Source organism: Hemicordylus capensis, chromosome 2, assembly GCF_027244095.1.
Source record: "Hemicordylus capensis ecotype Gifberg chromosome 2, rHemCap1.1.pri, whole genome shotgun sequence".
Lineage (NCBI taxonomy): Eukaryota > Metazoa > Chordata > Lepidosauria > Squamata > Cordylidae > Hemicordylus > Hemicordylus capensis.
The window spans coordinates 14360412-14380633 of NC_069658.1; the positions used below are offsets into that span (position 1 = coordinate 14360412).

Consider the following 20222-nt stretch of genomic DNA (forward strand, 5'->3'; position numbering starts at 1 on the left):
ATCAAGGGTAGGCATTCTTTGCAAAAAATCCCAGGAATCAGCAGACATTTAGATGGACTATCAGAAATTGGTCACCAGAAAATGACATAGCAGCTTCTTTTTGGCTCAGGTGGTAGGGTATTAGGAAGTTGAGCAGAGAAGCAACAGTGGAGGGAAAGGGACTTGAAAGTGCTTTTGGTTGATCTCAGGTAATACAGATGCACTTTAATAGATATTTCTTAAAAGCACGAGCCACGCTTTTAGATGAAAGTTTACTGACTTTGTTTTAAGCAGCATTTTGTATATATTTTAATGTTTGTATTTAAATTTTTCACTTTGTGAACAGTTTCGAGAATTTTGTGATAGGAGGTATATAAATGTACTAAATAAAATATATTTCTTTCAGCACAGCAACAATAGTTATTTACTTGAAGAGCAAAAGTGCTGTCTGTATATGGCACAGCAGACAATCAATGCAAAGTAAAAATTATTTCCTTCAAGAATATTCTTAATACTCTGACTCCTGCCTAGAGTTTAATAATGTATGCAAATACACATGTCCAGAACAAGAACTGCAAAAAGTAGTGCCCACAGAGGACAACAGTGCCCCATTATGTTTATTTAGCAGTTTCTATGCCCATTATTAATAAAACTGGACTCATTATGGGCACAGGCAGCTGCTTGTGTGAAGTCAATGACAGAAAAGAGATCTTATATTTTTGATCTTCTTTCCAAGGAAACCAAAACCACATTTTATTTTCAAACAAAAATCCTTTAACCAGACAGGAAAGCTTTTGCGGCTTCCTTGGGAGAACCCAAGTAAGAGTCTATATAATCAGTGATTTATAAAATGGTACTTACTAAAATTAATCTTAAATATCAATAAATAAGTGTGGGTAAAATGCCACAAAAGGAAAATACGTTCATAGACTGACACAAGCAGTACAGTTATGAAAGCAGGATGCGCAACTAAGGATGGAATGGGAAGCCAGTCTGATGCAGAATGTCTTCATTGTTTTTATTTTTTCAGTCTTCCAACATAGGACAAAAGCCACTTCCTCTCAAAGCTGCTAACATTAGCTAGCAAAGCACGGTGTTTGAGAAGCCTCACTTGCATCTAGACCTCTTGAAAATGGGTATGGGGTGGGAGGCAGGTAAGAGTGGATTTAAACGTGGAATATATAGCTGTGTCCTGTGATGGTGTGACCATCAAACTAGTATTTGAACATGAAGCACGCAATTGTGCTATGAACATGCATATCAAGTTTCTGATATCTTAATATCAACGCTCTGTCAAACTGGCAAAAACTTACCAAAAGGGGTATGCCAAAAGGGGCTGTAATTACAGCCAAGGGTCTCAATTCATTCAATGTAAATTCATTTGTTTTATTTTACAGTACTCTAAACCACCTTTCAACAAAATGTTCACTTTATTAGAGAGTGAAAATAGTTGTTCATTTTGAGAGACTGATGTGAAACAATCCGATTCTCTATTTTTAGACATCTCCCTTCTTTCTACTTGTAATGTCTTCCTTGCCCTTGTGTTACTTTCACAAAGTGGTTTCACTGCCTGCCACTAAGTCTGTATTTATGTGCACAGCACTCCATTTGAAATCACATCTACACTTGCAGTCACTTAGATTCAGGCTAATTACTGAATTCAAATAGCATCTATGCCTAGAGCATAGTTTAAAGGTACACAATGCAGCAAACTTGCTGAACCTAAGCAGTTCTGGGTCCGGTCAGCATTTGGATGGAAGACAGCCTGAGAAACCTATGTACATCATTCTTTAATTCTACTTTAAGAGAAAGGTAGGATAAAAATGAAATTAAACAGAATACACCAATACTGATCTTTGTAGACAATGAATGACATGTTCTGCAGTGTTACCTGGGAGGTTCTGAGCGGCCCACACTGCTGCAGGTGTCTAAGGAACTGCCAGTGGTCTTATACTTTTGCCCAAGAGCAGAAATGCTTAAAGTGCCTGCAGCTCATCATCGTTATTTAGATTGGAAACAACAGGGTTAGCGCTCCCCGAACGTAAGCATAGATACTTAGATATCTACAGCAGCACGGATGGCTCAGAACCATCTGTATTATGCTGTGGAACATGTGGGCCAGTCCTGCCACAATATTAATGCATTCAGGAGACTTTCTACACATATGCATATTAGAAAGGCATACACCAAGGACAGTATGCACTCTCCATTCCTTTTCTGATCACCATGAAATGTTAAAGTTCCTTTCAGCTTTGTTATTTTAGAGACAGCAGGGTCCTTATAGGCTTCCATACAGATATGGACAGACTGTCTTTCTTGCTTGTCTGTTTTTTAAATTATCTGGGTTGGGAAAGTGATACCCTTGACTATTCCCCCTTGCTCTGCAGATCACTCTCCCTTGCTCATGGGAAACAACTCAGAAAGATTACAACAGGCAAGTCCTAGAGCCTGATAAAAAATGCTGCTACGCAAAAAGCAGAACCACCATCGAATAACTTCCATGATTCCACTGGGCTTTAGACACTCCTGTTACATACTGAATGGCAAAAAAAGTTTTTGAAACCAAAGAGAGTTTCAAAGCAATTCATAATATGGTAGCAGTAGTGGATGAGAGGAAGAAACGAAGTCAGAAGTTTCGCTGGTTTAATAAAGTCCCTTGTGTGAACTCAAGTAGCGCTATCCTGGCTGGCACCAGGATTTCATTTGATTTCTAAGCTGATTTTTGCTTTCATATAGACAACCTTGTCTGGAGGTGGGAGGGGAGAGAGAAGAATAGAGATATGGAAAGAAACAATGTGCACATATGTTTGAATGGTTTTAGATTTATATCTAGATCACCTCGATCAATGTGGTTTAAAGAAAGCTTGAAAGCTATCAACTTGATCTCAATAGCAGACAATATGAAAGGCAATAACCAGATAACATAACAACAAACCATGAAGTTTGTCCTTATACAGATGCACATGTACTTTGCAATCCTACATACACTTACGAAGAAGGTAAGCCCCAGTGACATAAGTGGGACTTTCTTCAAAGTACACATATATAGATTTGCACTGTGTTTATTATTTTAAGTTGATTTACCATAGTTTACAACTTACCACTTCATGAATGGATCGGTTGAAGCCATCATCTTCAGTAAGGATTAACAAAATTATCAGGGCCATGTAAACATGGTGTGAGTTCCTTTCTTCAACATGATAAAGAATCTCAAGAATTGGCAGAACCTTGAAGAGGGGAAAAACAGGAAAATATTAGTCACAAAATTAAAACTTCCCAAAATAAAAATGCAGATATAGGTTTAGATCTTTCTGGTTTCATCCAGCCATTTCAGGGCAAATCAAGTAATTCAGAAAAGGAATGTGCACACTAAAAAACCTGACAAAACATTTAACCGCCTTTCATTTGTTTTCCTCTGCTGCCCAACAAAAATAAAAAAGGTTACATACATGCCTATGGATATGTAATTATTTTCTAACAAACAGGACTCTCAGTATTGCTTTTAAAGAGAATTAGTGCATTCTGAATTTGCAGAGCTCCAATTTGGATTACAGGCAAGTATAATAATAAAATCCAACTCAGTATTCTCTAGCAGGTACAATAGGGAATATTTTACTAGCTGTATTACACCACATAATTTCAGGAGAGTTATGCTTCATCCTTCTAAAAACAGATATCCGCTTCCTTTTCACATCATTTCAGTATCTCTCATATCCAAGAATGGCCACAAGTTTACTGAGCTTACAAAACTCCTTTTTAGTTATTTCATAAGACTTATCCATTGCAACATTTGCTGCACCTCTTCCCTCAGACTTGCATATATTGAAGAATCCTTCTCCTCTCCTCCCTTCCTCCTCACCAATAACTTACATCAGCATCTTACTGCTAGGAGAAAATGAAACCCTTTTTCTAAATAATGGATGGCTGACATTCAGACTAAACCTGTACCATCACACTAGGGTTTTATGCTGCACTAGGTGAGTGGGGAGGCGAGATTTCAGTGATCTCCCCTTTCCTCTCCAGACACCTGTGCCTCCCCAAGTGTCACCTAAACCTTAATACATTATCCTTGTTTTTTGGTTTTTTTTAATTCTGGTGAGCAAATAGTACAAGGAGGAGAATGAGATGCTAAAAGATTTACTATGAGGAAGGGCAACATAAACAAGGTTTGTTTGTTTTTTAAATAATCCCATGCAGCATTTGCAACAGCTCACTTGAGTCATCTGGAATTTGGTAGTGCTTTAACTTATTTCTTTTGCCTGTGACACTTACTGTACCCCATCTTGTTTTCCCCCTGAGCATTTCATAATGTAAGCAATTTCATTGGATATTTGCTCACTGCAATGGGAGTATATTATATGCTTCTTCCACATAAACAGTCCTTTGTGTCTATAAAAGAATTCACTGGTCCAAAATACAGAACTGTTATGAATTGGGGGAGGGGCAAACTATGAACAGATAAAGATCCACACAAAATTAGGCTAAGGAAAAAACTGAACTATGCCAGAGTGTAACTGTGCAAAGACATACGGAATCAATTTAAATAATTAAGTTCAAAAAAGGCAGCAGAGGGAATAAAACCTAGTGACAAAATAAAAGTCTCAGAAGCTAGGAAATAACATAGCAAGTTTGCTAGTGATGCTTCTACGGGGGTGGGGTGGGGAGTATGAAGGAAAGAAAAGTGTGTTTGCCGGCGAAAGAAGGCTAGAATCATTTCTTGTTTGTGGAGCAGAAAAGCTAGAAAACAAGAAAAGCAAGCAAAATGCACACAAAGCAATCTGAGATTAAGAAGCAATAAAATGGGGGTGGGGGTTGAGTGGAGGAGCAGAGCAGAAAAGGCAGTTTTATAACCTGGATTTCAAAAGATGGATTTTCAATTATGCTTTCATCAATTACATCAACTTTTCCTGGAAAGTGAGATGCTTTGCTTAGAATATTATTTCTGGGCTTACAAGGAACTTTTCACTAGAGAGGAACGAAACTAAGAAAGAACAGTACATCATGACATTCTGCCACACCGATGTAGTCTTGAATTCTTGAAAGGCTGAGTTCTCTGACATAAAAGTTGTTGAAGAAAAGACAGTTAACCATAAGAGAGAAAACTATTAGGAGAAAAACCTAAGGGGGCTTTTCAAGGAGGATGAGGTGGAGAGAGTCAGCATTCCTAGAGCTGGTTCATGTATTACCTTCAGCCACTTTCCCTCAGTCATCTAGGAATATGAATAGCAGTATAATAATGTTAGTAGCACTGGCATAGAAATTATAGTACTGGTGGTTTTAGTAGTAGTAACGAAGTGTAAAAGACTAAAGTTCAGCAGTCTTGAGAACAGCAACTTTTATGACCACCAACTGTACATTGGAAGTTACAGGAGTTGCTTTGGCAGAGATCCAAGAGAAACCTGCTAACAAGTTCCATTACTCATAAGAAAAGAACATGAACGAAGAACACCAAAACACAGCACGCTGGGAGTGTTGGGCAAGGTGCACTTGGGAAAAGGGTTCCTTTACTGAGGAGGCTACTACCGGCAGAGAGAGGCTTTTGTCCATGTGGTACCTCATTCAAAGGCTAATGTGAATTATCCAAATGAGAGCTTGCTTGCTTATTTATTTATTTAAACAATTTTATGTACCACCCAAAAGTTATGTCTCTGGGCAGTTTACAATAAACACACAATTCAAACAAATTTAAACATTAAAACAATTTAAAACTTAAAACAAGTTAAAAGTATTAAAACAGTAAATCTAGCTTATAATTCTTCATCTTATTCTTTCAAACACCAGCTGGCCCACCAGATGCCTCTAAGGAGCCCACAGGCAAGAGGTATGTGCATGTCCTCTCTCCTGCTGTTGCTCCCCTGCAACTGGTATTGAGAGGCATCGTGCCTCTGAGGCTGAAGGTGGCCCACAGCCACCCACTAGTAGCCATTGATAGACATATCCTCCATGAATCTTAGACAAGCCCCCTCCATGAATCTTAGACAAGCCCCCTTTAAAGCCATCCAAGCTGGTGGCCATCACCACATTCCATGGCAAGGAATTCCATCGATTAATTATGCACCGTGTGAAAAATAAATAAATACAAATGTGTACTGGTACTTTTCACTAGAACATTTCTCCCCCCCCCTCCTAGAACATATTTCTTCTTCCTTAGCAAATATGGCGAATATAAGAAGCAGAGTATTTATCATTTACTGTGAGGGCTTCTTCTTGCTGCTGGGTCCGAGAACATCTCAGAGTGAGTTATCCTCTCCACGTGGCTCAAAGGCAGGACTATGCAAATTAGTTGAAGAAGCCTTTAAGAGCCTGGGGAGGATAACCCCGCCCAGGATTTTTTTTAGGCCAAGAAGCAGAACAGGAACCTGAGAGAATACTGAGAAGGAAAAACATATAAAGGCACAGGAATGTAGGCACTGACCAATAATTGTGAAGAGTAGGCAGGGGTGCCCACTGGGTGGGTTGAGAAGTCCTCGGATCCAGCAGCAAGAAGAAGCCTTAACAGTAAGTGACCAATGCTCTGTTCTCTGCTGCTGGTTTCAAGGACATCTCAGAGTGGGACATATCACAGCCCTGTCCAACCAGTCTCGGAAGGGAGTACCCACATCTACTCAGGAGTAAGAGCATGCTGAAGGACCTGCCTACCAAATGCAGCTTGGGCTGAGGCATTTTGTAATGTCTGATAAATATAGAGAAAACCCTCCAAATGGCCCCCCTACAGATTTTATGAACTGGAGCGTTTGTGGAGAATGCAGCAGACATTGAAGCCGCTCTGGTGGAATGAGCAAGTAGTAGAACGGAGGTTCTGAGATCCATAAGCCAAGGATATGCAGGCCTTGATCCACCTGGCAATGGTAACTGGTGAGGCCGGTGGTCCCATGGTTTGAGATAGTAAGAGACGAAGAGTGATTCTGTGGGTCTGAAGTGCTCTGTGTATTTTACATAGATTTTCAAGCATCTACATACGTCCAATTTGTGCCATGTCTTTTCTGTCGGACAGAAAAAAATGTCCTGTGATTGATGAAAATAAGAGGAAACTTTTGGGCAAAAAGTGGGTCAGGAATGAGTCGAACTAGGTCTGTAGAGAATACACAAAGGCTTTTGTGAATGGAGAGCGCCTGCAGTCCTGAAACTCTGCGAGCAGAAGTAAAAGCTACCAAGAAAGCCAGCTTTGTTGATGGAATCAAAAGCTTAAATGATGAGAATATAAGGAGTGGGGTTGAACGAACAGGTTCGAGTGGGGGCACGGAGGGCTCCTAGGACTGTGTGCACATTCCATGATGGGAATTGGTACACAGTTGGAGGTGAGAGCAAGGTTTCTCCCCTAAGGAAATGCTGTAGATGCTCAGGGACTTTCTAGAGAGACCCGATATAAGTCCCCCTTGGGACGTGGCCTGGCATTTTAGTGTTTCTCCATTTAGCCCTTGATCCTATAGCCCTTCCTATAGGAATTGTAATAGGTGTTTCATATAGATTGTGAGCCCTTTGGGGACAGGAATCCATTTTATTTATTTATTATTTCTCTGTGTAAACCACCCTGAGCCATTTTTGGAAGGGTGGTATAGAAATCAAATCATCATCATCATCATCATCATAGCCCCCAGTGAGGCACTACCTTGGCGTGGTTGTGGGGCTTGTGTGCTCTGAGGAAGGTGAGAGCTATGCCAGAGGTCCAACCATACTGGACAGGTCTCACCAGAGGAGCCAGACAAAGAGGGCCTCTCCATCAACAATATGGTGAGACGTAACTTTAATAAATCTATACCGGATCGGTTGTCGCCCAGGTCAACAAGGACCGTGCCAGGTGCTATAGTCCCTAGACATCTGGTGGCAAGTGGGCAACAGGACTCAGGATCTTCAGTTGAGCAACTGGGGCTGGAGACTGCAAGGTTACTGGAAGAAACGTCGCTTAACCGAAAAAAATATACGAAAAATGCCAACAAGGAAATAATGATCTGCTATAACAAGTCTAGTCCAACTAGAAGAGGTTATTTAAAAAGAATGTACCAAATTTGGAAAGAGAAGCATCCAGATACAGAAATAACAGAACAAAGGCTAGCAGACCAGAGAAGATTCATAATAAGAAATAAAGTATTCACAGGAGTTGAGCTGGAAGAACTGCAAAGAGCAACACAGGCTCAAGATATGGAAGAAGAATTACCACCAACTGAAGCAGTTGCTCAGGCGCAGATGGAGGAGGTGTTGGAAATAGAGGATACCACCGTTGCTGAACTGTTTCAAAATCAAAACCAGGCAACCTCCCCTTTGCCTTCACCTCAAAAACCCAAATGCCGTTTAACAGAAAAGCAACAAGAACTAAAGCAAAAAATAACTGAGCACATGAACCAAACAAGCACCAGGGTTCGACTTCCCGCTCTAAAAACAGTTGCCAAAAAAACAACTTGCTCAGGCATTAAAAGATGTCAATGCTGCACTTGCAGAAATAACAACCAAGAATTTGCAAGAAACAAACCAACTAATGTACAGTGCAGCAACAATAACAACACAAGAGCTCGGATATAAGATCAGTGGACCTGTAAAAAAAGAAAGCAGTACATCACCTAAATGGAAGATTTGATTAGAAAATAAAATCTCCAGGCTTAGATCAGATGCTAGTAAATTGAAAGATATGAAAGACAAGAAGCTGAAGAATGAAAACACCAAACAGTATCTGATCCAAAAATACCACCTAGATTCAAGGAAAATTAGAGAAGTCCTGGAAATAATAAAGCAGCAAATAACAGCAGTGTCAAAGAAGATTAGCAGATATGAAGCCAGAATTACACAACACAGGCAGAATCTCCGATTCCAGTCGAATCAGAGACGTTTCTACCAAAGCATAGAAGGAGAAACTGCAAGAAACCTAGAAACACCAAATAAAGAAGAAACAGTGCAATTCTGGGGGAAATTATGGGACAATCCAATAGATTATAATAAAAAAGCAGGCTGGATGAAAGAGGTCAAAAAATGTAACCAACAAATGCAAGATCTAATAATAACACCAGAATTAATAAGTGAAAGAGCAAAGAAAATTAAAAATTGGACTGCTCCAGGCGACGATGAACTGCATGGCTTCTGGCTTAAACACCTAACAAGCCTTCATAAACAACTATCAAAACAGTTCAATCACATTATGAAAGGCGGTGATATTGAACAATGGCTAACAACTGGGAAAACTCATCTCATCATGAAAGACCCAGCCAAAGGTGCAGTTCCAAGTAATTATAGACCGATCACCTGCCTGCCAACCATGTTCAAATTATTAACTGGAATAATAGCAGATGAAGTGATGCAACACTTATTAACTAACAAACAGCTTCCAGTTGAACAGAAAGGAAATTGCCCGAACACCAGAGGCACAAAAAACCAGCTGCTGATTGACAAAATGATTTTAGAAAACTGCAAGAGAAGAAAAACCAATCTAAATGTTGCATGGATTGACTACAAGAAAGCCTTTGATTCATTGCCTCACACATGGATACTAAAATGTTTAGAAACAACTGGTGTCAGCAAAAACATTCAGATATTTATTAAAAAAGCAATGAGCATGTGGAGTACACAGTTAACAATCAATGGCGAGACACTTGGACAGGTCAGCATTAGAAGAGGCATTTTCCAAGGGGATTCACTATCCCCTCTTTTGTTTGTAATCGCCATGACCCCACTTTCACAAATACTAAACAAAACAAGCCTCGGATACCAAACATCTAAAACATCCAGTAAAAGCAACCATCTGCTGTACATGGACGATCTGAAGTTGTATGGAAAGTCCCAATCAGAAATCGAATCACTGCTAAACACTGTCCGTATATTCAGTAGCGATATAGCAATGGAGTTTGGACTAGACAAGTGTGCTGCATTAATAATGAACAGAGGAAAAATAAGAAAAACAGAAGGAATAGAACTGCCCAATGGAAGCAAGATCAAGAACCTGGAAGAGAAAGAACCTTACAAATACTTGGGCATTCTCCAGGCTGATAACATCGCACACACTGAAGTTAAAAGAAAAATTGGAAGTGAATACATCAGGAGAGTTAGAAAAATCCTAAAGTCCAAACTCAATGGCGGGAACATCATACAAGCCATAAACACCTGGGCTATACCTGTTATCAGATACACTGCAGGAATAATAGACTGGACCCAGGCAGAGCTAGAGACGCTAGATCGTAAGAACAGGAAAATCATGACCATCAATCATGCTCTGCACCCCCGCAGTGATGTAGATAGGCTCTACCTCCCTCGCAGCTCAGGTGGAAGAGGAATGCTGCAAGTCCATCAAACAGTAGAGGAGGAGAAAAGAGGCCTTGAGGAATATATAAGGGACAGTGAAGAAGATGCACTTAAAATGGTCAATAACGCGAAACTATTCAACACCTATGAGACAAAGCAGGCCTACAAGAAAGAAGAAGTCAAGAACCGAGCAGAAAAATGGAGAAATAAGCCCCTGCATGGTCAATATTTGCACAATATAAGTGGAAAATCAGACATCACCAAGACCTGGCAATGGCTTAAGAATGGCAACTTGAAGAAAGAAACAGAGGGTTTAATACTGGCTGCACAAGAACAGGCACTAAGAACAAATGCAATAAGAGCAAAAGTAGAAAAATCCACAACAAACAGCAAGTGCCGCCTTTGTAAAGAAGCAGATGAAACAGTGGACCACCTGATCAGCTGTTGTAAGAAGATCGCACAGACTGACTACAGACAAAGGCATGACAAGGTAGCAGGGATGATACACTGGAACATCTGCAAAAAATACAAGCTACCTGTAGCCAAGAATTGGTGGGACCATAAAATTGAAAAAGTTGAAGAAAATGAAGATGTAAAAATATTATGGGACTTCCGACTACAAACAGACAAACATCTGCCACACAATACACCAGATATCACTGTAGTCGAGAAGAAAGAAAAACAAGTCAAAATAATCGACATAGCAATACTAGGGGATAGCAGAATAGAAGAAAAAGAAATAGAAAAAATCACCAAATACAAAGATCTACGAATTGAAATTGAAAGGCTGTGGCAGAAAAAGACCCAAATAATCCCAGTGGTAATTGGTGCCCTGGGTGCAGTTCCAAAAGACCTTGAAGAGCACCTCAACACCTTAGGGGCCGCAGAAATCACCATCAGCCAATTACAAAAAGCAGCTTTACTGGGAACAGCCTATATTCTGCGACGATATCTATAACCATTGACAATAAAATTCTGGCATCCCAGGTCCTTGGGAAGGACTCGATGTCTGGATAAAACAAACCAGTCAATAACACCTGTCTGACTGTGTAAACAAGAAATAATAATAATAATAATAATGGTGACTGTGCTCCATGGGACTGCATTTTTTGCTGACCAGCAGAGGAATGCCCTCCAGATGTATATAATCTGTTGGTGGGGGCATGCCTAGAAGCTAGCTTGGTGTTAAGGCTTTGGTTTAATAACCGTGCTGCTGTTTTAATATGCCCTGTTCAGTTTCCAGGTAGCTAGCTTTAAGCAGCATGGATCTGGATGGTGTACTAGACCTTGCTGAAGGAGACCTTCTGTGACTGAAAAGGGCAGGTGTTCTGAAGTTGACTTGTTGTGGAGTTCTGGAAATCAAGGTCTATGTGGCCAAAACAGTGCTACAATGATCACCTGAACCCTGAGTAGATGTACCCTTCTGAGGACCTGGCTGAGCAGGTCCAGGAGTAGGAGCTGAAATCTTCGCCGACAATATGTGGACTTTTACCATGGTATGATAGGTTCCATTTCCGGTGTTGGCGAGCACAGACGCAGCTATCTGAGCTCCTGCTGAAGATAATGAATTTAAACAAATGAATGCAAACAAACCGGGAGATTTAACGGAAAAAGCTGGCCAAAGGTTTAGGACTTTGATATTTGTTTTCAAATGCGAATCGCCGATACAAGGTTGGTTAGCTATGCCTATGTGGATTTAATTCCTGAAGCCTTGAAGTCTTTGCTCGTCCATTAATGCTGCTAATGGCTTGGTTGGTGTTTTTGTCTTTTTTCTTTTAAATGCAGCTGGCAACATATCTTGTTAATTGGCAATTATCTCTTTTTTGAGGATAAACTATCACCATCTCCTTGTGAAATGGTATTTACTAGAGCCATTTCTCGTACGCTGGGCATTTTGCCAGCTGAGGCCGGAGTACAATTTACAAAGGGCCGGAAAAATAATAGACAGGCTACTATGACTGACTTCTTTCCTCCTGTTAAATCTGTGGACATTACAACGCTGACCCCAGTGAGGGCTTTAGAAAAGACTGGGACAACTCCTGACTTAGATAGGTCTCTTGGACCCTTCTGCCTGGACTTCCCAAGTACTCAGGAGATGCAAAATACATGCTCTAATTTGGCTCAAGAGATTGCTAATGCAAAGACAAGAGTTGCCAGTTCAATTAACTCTGGTCTGGGGGATACTACTTGGAAAGATACTGTTACAACACATCAAGTTTCCTTTGCACCCGATAATGGAGGCTCTATGTGTGATGGAGGTTCCACATGTAATCAGGACCAATGGTCTCTTGCTATTATGGAAATTATGATTAAACAGCAAGAGCAGATTAACAGACTCACTTCCACCTGGTCCATGGAAATCCCACTGATTAGAGCATTTCTTGAGGAGTGTAAGAACTTGCTAACTACGCTCACTGAGGCAGTTCTACAATCGACGGTCACCAAGAAGGCTGATGTAACAACTGATGATCCTTCCTCATCTCTGCTCAATTTATCTTCAACTGCCTTACATTCAGATGAAATAAGAATAACACATTCTCCTATTCAGCTTGCCAAGGCGAAAGAAAAAGGGTCACAGAAGAAGGAAAACTCAAATACTAATATAAAAACAGATAAGAACAAAAACAAAAATAAACATAAACACAAACATAATACTAAAAACGAAAATAAAAATAAGAGGTCTTCTATTGCATCAGGACGGGGCACAAAAATGAACTTTAATAGATTATTTGAAATTCTAGATGCTCCACAAAGCTCTCATGCTGGCACTAAAAACAGAGACAGGAACCAAAAGAACCAAGTAAATCAAAGGAAGAAGATGAAATCTGCTGTTAAAGGGACAGTTGAGCTTCCTCTGGAGCAAATATTGGGGGTTGAGCCCTCTACTGGGGAGGCAGCTAAAACCTCTGAGAACTCAGGGTTGCTCACTAGGAGGGAACCTTTCATTTTGAGCCAGTCATCCTTACCACCTGAATTACTGAAGCCTATTGTCCCAGGAGCTGATAATAGCTGCCATTTGCGGCTGGTCCCTTTCAAAGCAGCTCTTGTTAACTTCCCCAAGCCTCGAGGGCTGCTACAGCAGCGTGAACGAAAAGCTTCACTTTATTCATCTAATGAGAATGCTTGGCTTGACTTTCCTTACCGCCAATGATGTTCTTGATATTCAATATCTGTATTTTAACTATTATAGTGCTCGTGCTATTGTAACATTTTCTTCCAAGGCTATGGTTTCTCAACTGTTGAGCTATCAAAGTGTGCTTCAGTGTTGTATAATTCGAGCGACTAGAGTTTTCCAGTACTTTAATATTAAGCACATTACTGGCCCTCATGATCAAATAATTGAAGTACAATCTAATAAGGTGGTTGATAGTGTAATGGATGATTTTCCACCTGAAAAGGAAGCCTTGCCCGCAAGCACGGGGAAGCTCCCAGTTAATGAGCGCCAAATAATTGAGGTGCAATCTAAAAAGGCGGCTGACAGTCAAATTGGTGGCCTCTTGCCTGAAGAGGAAGCCCTGTTTGTAAGTTTTGGAAAGCTCCCGGTTAATGAGCAAATTGATATTGTAGCCAGACTATCTCACCTAAAAGATCCTCCGGTTAACAGAAGTCTGAGTAGCGGTGTTATGCAGGAAGGGTTTCACCCCTTTAAGGGAATGTCTTCAGATGTAACACATCCTACGATCACCTCCTGGGCTGATGATGAGGTGGGTTTCATCCCTTTAGACCTCTGAGGAATTTTACCACTCAAATAATGTCTGCAGGGAGGATGATTTTGCTGCTGAAGATTCATTGGTAGCTTTGCAATGACAAAATAAAATAGGGCTTCTAACGTGGAATATATCGGGCTGGCATTCTTCTATAATTGATCCCTCTTTTAGGGAGTTTCTTGCCAGCGCTGATATTATTCTTTTACAAGAAACCTGGACGTTGGATGACCTAATCCTTGATGGCTTTTTGTCTTACACACGCAAAGCGTCGCCGGGGGTGGGTCGTGGCAGATGTAAAGGTGGGTTGGGCGTTCTTGTTGCCACCTCATTGCGAGCCTCTTCAAGACTCCTCTCTACTCTTACACCTTTTGCCATGGCTGTTTTGATCCAATTCGGTTATTATAAACTGTTGATCATTAATATTTACCTTCCTCCGCAGAATAGAAAATCACAGATTGGAGTGGTCTGGTCTGAATTGGAAAATTATATTGTAGATCTCTTATTTGCCTTTTTGGACGCTTTTGTGGTAATGGGGGGGACCTGAATGCAAGGATAGGCCCAGATGATTTTACTTTATACTCACAACAGAAGGCCTACCCAAATAGTTTAGGGGTAGATGAACTCCCTTTTATTCGAGCCTCTAAGGATATGAAATCTAACCATGCAGGCTTGTGTCTAAGTCGCATGGTTTTTAGAGTCAATTTCACTATACTGAACGGCTCAGTCCCCAAAGATCACTGCTGAGTTCACTTATTTGGCAGGTTCTAAGATGAGCCTTATTGACTATTTCATTTCCTCAGGAAATCTTCTCCCTTATGTGGAGAGTTTGGAGGTCACCCCTAGATTTAATAGTGACCATTTACCTATTTTTCTTTGTCTCAAGTCCCCCTTCCTTCACCCACACTTAAAATCTTTGTACCCATTTCCTGTTGAGGGTGGGGATGCAATGCGCAGAAAAAGATGGTCAACTCAATTGGATCAAATGTCTAAAGATCTGTTGGCTTCTGATCATTTGAGGAATATACGTGAATGTGTTCTTAGTAACGACTCACCACCTACCCTTTTGACATCTTATAACGCCCTAGTTCTCGAATGTCAACAGCTATTATGTAGTAATACTTGTAAGCCTTCTCGGCACCGTCAAAGGGGTTCCCAAGCTTGGTTCGATGGAGAATGTGTCGGTGCCAGGAAAGCTCTTCTTATTAGTTATCAGAAATATAAAAGAACTTCTAGTGGGCATGATGCTCAGATTCTGCGGCAGGAAAAAATACGATATAAGCGCTTGTAATGGCATAAAAAAAGAGAAGCTGTGAGGGAGAATTGGAAGAGGTTAGCCCAGGCGGTCAGAACTAAAGATTCATCGATATTCTGGCGCTTAGTTAAGTATCCCTCCAGTTATAATTTCACTCCGTCTAGCTGTCACATCCACCCTGAAGTGTGGGAGAAATACTTCTCCGATCTGTATAGTGACCCTAATGCTTGCTCTGAACATCTTTTTCAAGAGATTGAGTCTACACATTTGTGGGCTCTGGTTTCAATCTCTGAAATTCTTTCTTTAATTGCACAATTAAGACCTGGCAAAGCGCCAGGGGAAGATTTTATTCCCCCGGAGGCAATTAAAAATAATCCAGAATGGTGGGCACCAATCCTAGCCTCACTTTTCACTTATATAGATAGGACTAGCCAAATCCCCAAAACGTGGAGGGTTGCAGTTGTTGTTCCTATTTTTAAGAAGGGTACACGTGCTAATCCGGCCAACTATAGATCAATCAGCTTACTGAACATCATTGGTAAGCTCTATGCAAAACATCTACATGAAAAGTTAAAGGATTGGCTAGATCGTGAGAACATTCTTGCTGATGAACAGGCCGGGTTTAGGGAGGGTCGATCTACTATCGATCATTGTTTAGTTTTGCAACACCTTATTGAGAAATATTCCACCCCAGGTACAACCTCTTTATATGCTGCCTTCGTAGATCTGAAGGCAGCTTTTGATTCTATTTCAAGGGTGAAGCTTTGGGAAAAACTGGGCACTTCCTCCATAGACCGTCGTTTGTTATGCCTGCTTCAAGTGCTGTATTTGCAAACTTCTCTTAAAGTTAGATGCAGCCTTCAAGGGCATCTAACAAGTGCTATTGTGACTCAGAGAGGTGTTAAGCAGGGCTGCATACTTGCTCCACTATTATTTAATTACTACATAAATTCTATGGTGGAACAATTGAGCCATTTAGAATTCCACCCTCCTAAATGTGCAGGGAGGCATGTATCTATCTTGCTTTATGCAGATGATGCGGTCCTCTTGTCGAGGACGCCAACTGGCCTCAAAAAAACGCTGAGCACATTAAGTCTGTACTGCAAGAAAGAGGGTTTGGAGATAAATTTCCAGAAAACCAAAATAATGGCTTTTGCACAGAGACCTAAGATTCACTCTTGGAGGATCGAGGGTCAACTTATTGAGCAGGTATCATTCTTTAAGTACCTAGGGGTAGTTTTCCATGCTGGGGGCACTAGGAAGGCCCACGCGAACTACGTAGCCTCCAATGCCCAGAAAAGCTCACTTGCCATTCTACGGTACTTGCGATCAAAAGGTGGCTACTACTTACCAGCAGCTTTTAAGCTATTCAAAGCAAAGTCACTGTCCCGACTACTTTATGGAGTGCAGCTGGGGCTTTTTCCAAATATAACATCTTTGGAATGTGTACAATCAAAATTTTTGAGAACTGCCCTTAATATTCCAAGATCTGTTTCAAATGCTGCTGCCCGTTTGGAGACTGGCTTTATTAGGGTAGAGGCCAGTATCTGGATTATTATACTCTGTTACTGGCTCAAACTAATTTATCATCCAGTTGGCCTGGCTCCTCTAATTTTACAGGATGATTTTGGCTCCAGGTGGATCCAGTCTATTGAGGTTAAAATAGCTACTTTGGGCCTTTCTGTTACAATCCTGTCTAAGCTGGGATTTGATCAGGCAAGGTTGCTGGTTAAACAACGAGTGTTTGACTCCGAACGGCAAAATGACCTTGGGAAGGTCTCCAAATTTTACATCTTAGAGGAAAGAAGATATCTAGTCTCTGCAATGAATTATTTTACCTGGTTGGAATTTCCGAGGTATAGGAAAGCTTTTACCTTGGCTCGTTGCCATTGTTTACCCTCGGCAGTTGTAGAAGGGCGCTATAGAGGGGTTCCATTTGCTGACAGACTCTGCCCTTGTGGGTTGGATCAGGTGAAAACTACTGAACACGTTTTATTATTCTGCCTGTTTTACAAGGATATCCGTGAATCTTTCATTACACCTTTGCTTTGTAAATTTCCCGGTCAACAGGAGCAATTTTATTGTTCCTTGTTGCTTTCAGACTCAGAGTGTTTAATTACATCTAATGTGGCTAAATTCTGTGCTGCTACCATAAATATACGTCACCGGATGGTTAATAAGGATATTTTACTGTTTTAAATTTTTATCATCATTATGTTTTAAATTTTGTCAGGTTTTTTTTAACTAATTCTAATTTCAGCCTGTTTTAATTACATACATTCAATTATATAACTGTAACCAATTATATAATTGTAATCTTTTTCTTCTGTTTTGGCTTGTGGCTGTAACATTAAAGAACTATGAACCATGGTATTGTTGGTCTGGACCAGAACGTGATGATGGTGTAGAGTGTTTTGAAAAGTCAGGAGAGCCAGTCTGAATGCTCGAAGCTCCAGCCAGTTGATGCTGTGGGCTTATTCTACCTGTGTCCATTTGCCTTGAGCTGACATGTCAAGGCAATGGGCACCCCACCCCCAATTGCTGGCAACCGTGGTCAATATTATCCATGGCAGATCTAAGAACTCTTTTCCTTTTTTGAGATGACCTGGATAGGTCCACCAAGAGAAGGAATGTAGAACTGTTGGCGGAACTTCTGACCTTTTGGATTTCATGACAATGTCTGGGTGGTGTGGTAACAGGAACCACTGTAGGGGGCGGAGGCGGGCTGGGGCCTATGGGACTGAGTCCAGTGCTGACACCATCAGCCCCAGCAGCCTTGTCAAGCTGGGCAGAGTGACCGTCATCTGTGCAATGACCTGTAATGTTGCCTCTTTTAGTGTTTGTAGGCATTCTGGAGATAGAAACAACCTGTCCTCTCTTGTCTCTATTAGAACACCTAAGTGGAGAATTTGATGTGATGGACAGAGGTGACTCTTTTTGTGGTTGATGATAAACCTGTGGTTCTGCAGGACCTTAATGGTTGTCTTCATGGGAGCAATGGGGACTTCAGGAGCAAATAGCCCAAGTAAACAAAAACATAACCCCCTGTAGGCATAGGTGCACTATTAGCAGTGCAGGGGACACACTGAAGGGTAGTGCCTGGTATTGATAGTGGACCCCCGCATATTTTAAGGGGAGGAGGTGACAGCTGTCTGGGTGAATGGGTATGTGGAGGTAGGCCTCCTTGAGGTCAATCGATGCCAAGAAGTCTAGGTGTTGCAAGGCTTCTGCGATCGACCGGAGGGACTACTTCCTGAATTTTCTCTTTTTCACACATCGATTGAGGGACTTTAGGTCCAGAATCACACATAGGGAGCCATCCTTCTTTGGAACCATGAACAAGATAGAATAGATGTCACTGCCCTGTTGAGATGGAGGAACTAGCTCCACAGCCCCTATTGCTAGTAGATGTCAGATGGCCTCTTGCAAGCCCATGCGTTTGGAAGGTGAGCAAGAAGCGGATGTTGGAAGGAAGCGGATGGGTGGGTTGGTATCCAATTCTATCTTGTACCCGGTTGCAATGGAGTTGAGGACCAAGCTGTCTGTGGTGGACGATTCCCAAAAGTGAAAGTTTGTGGACAGGCATCCACCCGGGGGGTGCTGACTTCGAGTCAGGATTGTTGTCTTATGTTTCTGGCCTGAGCATTGAAAGTTACCCAGCTAGTGTTGAATTGTCTTCTGGAGCATGAAAGATTCCATTGGGTACGTTGGTGTCTGAAGTCACAGTCATGTCCTCTGGACTATGGTCTGAATACATGGAAGGAGCAGAAGGGCCTTCTGGGAGGCAAGCGTTCCAGTCTGCATGATCTGACAGCATTGCTTTCCATTAGTCCTTTGTTTCTACTGGATCTCCTTGAGGGCCTCATTCCCAAAAGTATCACTGAATGGGACTGAGGTAAGGTTGTTCTTGGATTTATTTTAGCCACAAGTTAAGGTGTCTCACCACTGAAAAGACAGAGGCATGGGAGACGAAGTGAATGGAATCCAGGGTTGCATTGGATCCAAACGCCTGTGCTTTCTGGAGTTTAACCAATTGTTGTCTAAGCTAGGCAGGATCTGTAGGCGGATCTTGTATCCAACCAGATTTGGGAGGCTCTGGCCAACAGCAACGATGAAGACAGTGAAGAGGCCTCATAGACAGTGAAGAGGCCTCATGTGAATGTCTCATGGCGAATTCGAGATGTTTGTCAGTTGGGTTCTTTAACGCCGATTCACCATGAGCTCGATAACAAAGCCACCACGGGAGCATCCATGGGAGGATTTTAAGTAGGTCAGAGGCTTCCCGCTGAAAGGAGTAAATTTGTTAGCCACCCCGAGAGATTTCCTGTTAAATGCGGCTATTGCCATTCGTGTTTCATGGCCTCCATGAATGGTTCTGGGAAAGGCAATGCAAAGTCATTGGTTTTTTGTTTTGGAAACACCAATGCGCTTTAGTAAGCAGTTGAACTTCTGTGGTAGGAGAGGATTGTAGACCCAGGGTAGAAATAGTCTTCAACTAATTTGCATAGTTCTGCCCGCGAGCCACATGGAGAGGATAACCCACTCCTTGGAGCCAGCAGCAAAGGAACATCTTGATATTAAAAAATAAGCAGTATGCCACAGTACAATATAAAAACTTCACAATCAAGCTGTTAAATATCAATCATAGAATCGTTAAGTATTTAGTAAAATACTTGCCAGATTTTCCATATCTGTCCGAGCCAACATATATGTTCGAACATTGGTGTTCTGATGCAGCAGAGTATACAAAAGGAGGGTTGCTTGATCAGAATTCTGCTGTTCACACAAAGTAGTGTATAGACTGTTAAAATTAATCTGGAAAGTATAAGGATTTGGTGAAGGAAGAACTGTGCTATCTGAAAGAAAAAACACAGATTTCAAATGATTCATTTCATTGGTTTTATTATTTTCTTCTTATTCGCCAATCTTCAAGCTTTAGATCACGTATTCTTAGACAGCTGGTTATAGCTGCTCGTTACTTAAGACAACATTCACTTTGGCTCAGTTCTCCACAACCTTTTGTATTCACTAACAAAAACCAAATCCATCCATGCTCTCTA

At 41.2% G+C, this 20222-nt stretch overlaps 1 protein-coding gene across 6 annotated transcripts in view; it reads right to left on the reverse strand.

Moving 5' to 3' along the window:
* DYM (dymeclin) overlaps positions 1-20222 on the reverse strand; it is a 292392-nt gene that overhangs the window by 142140 nt on the left and 130030 nt on the right. For all 6 annotated transcript variants that reach the window (XM_053297362.1, XM_053297363.1, XM_053297361.1 and 3 more), the window contains 2 exons: positions 19840-20018; positions 3081-3206 (listed from right to left, as the gene is read on the reverse strand). In XM_053297362.1, the coding sequence (XP_053153337.1) occupies positions 3081-3206; positions 19840-20018 (305 nt within the window). The remainder of the gene's footprint in view (positions 1-3080; positions 3207-19839; positions 20019-20222) is intronic.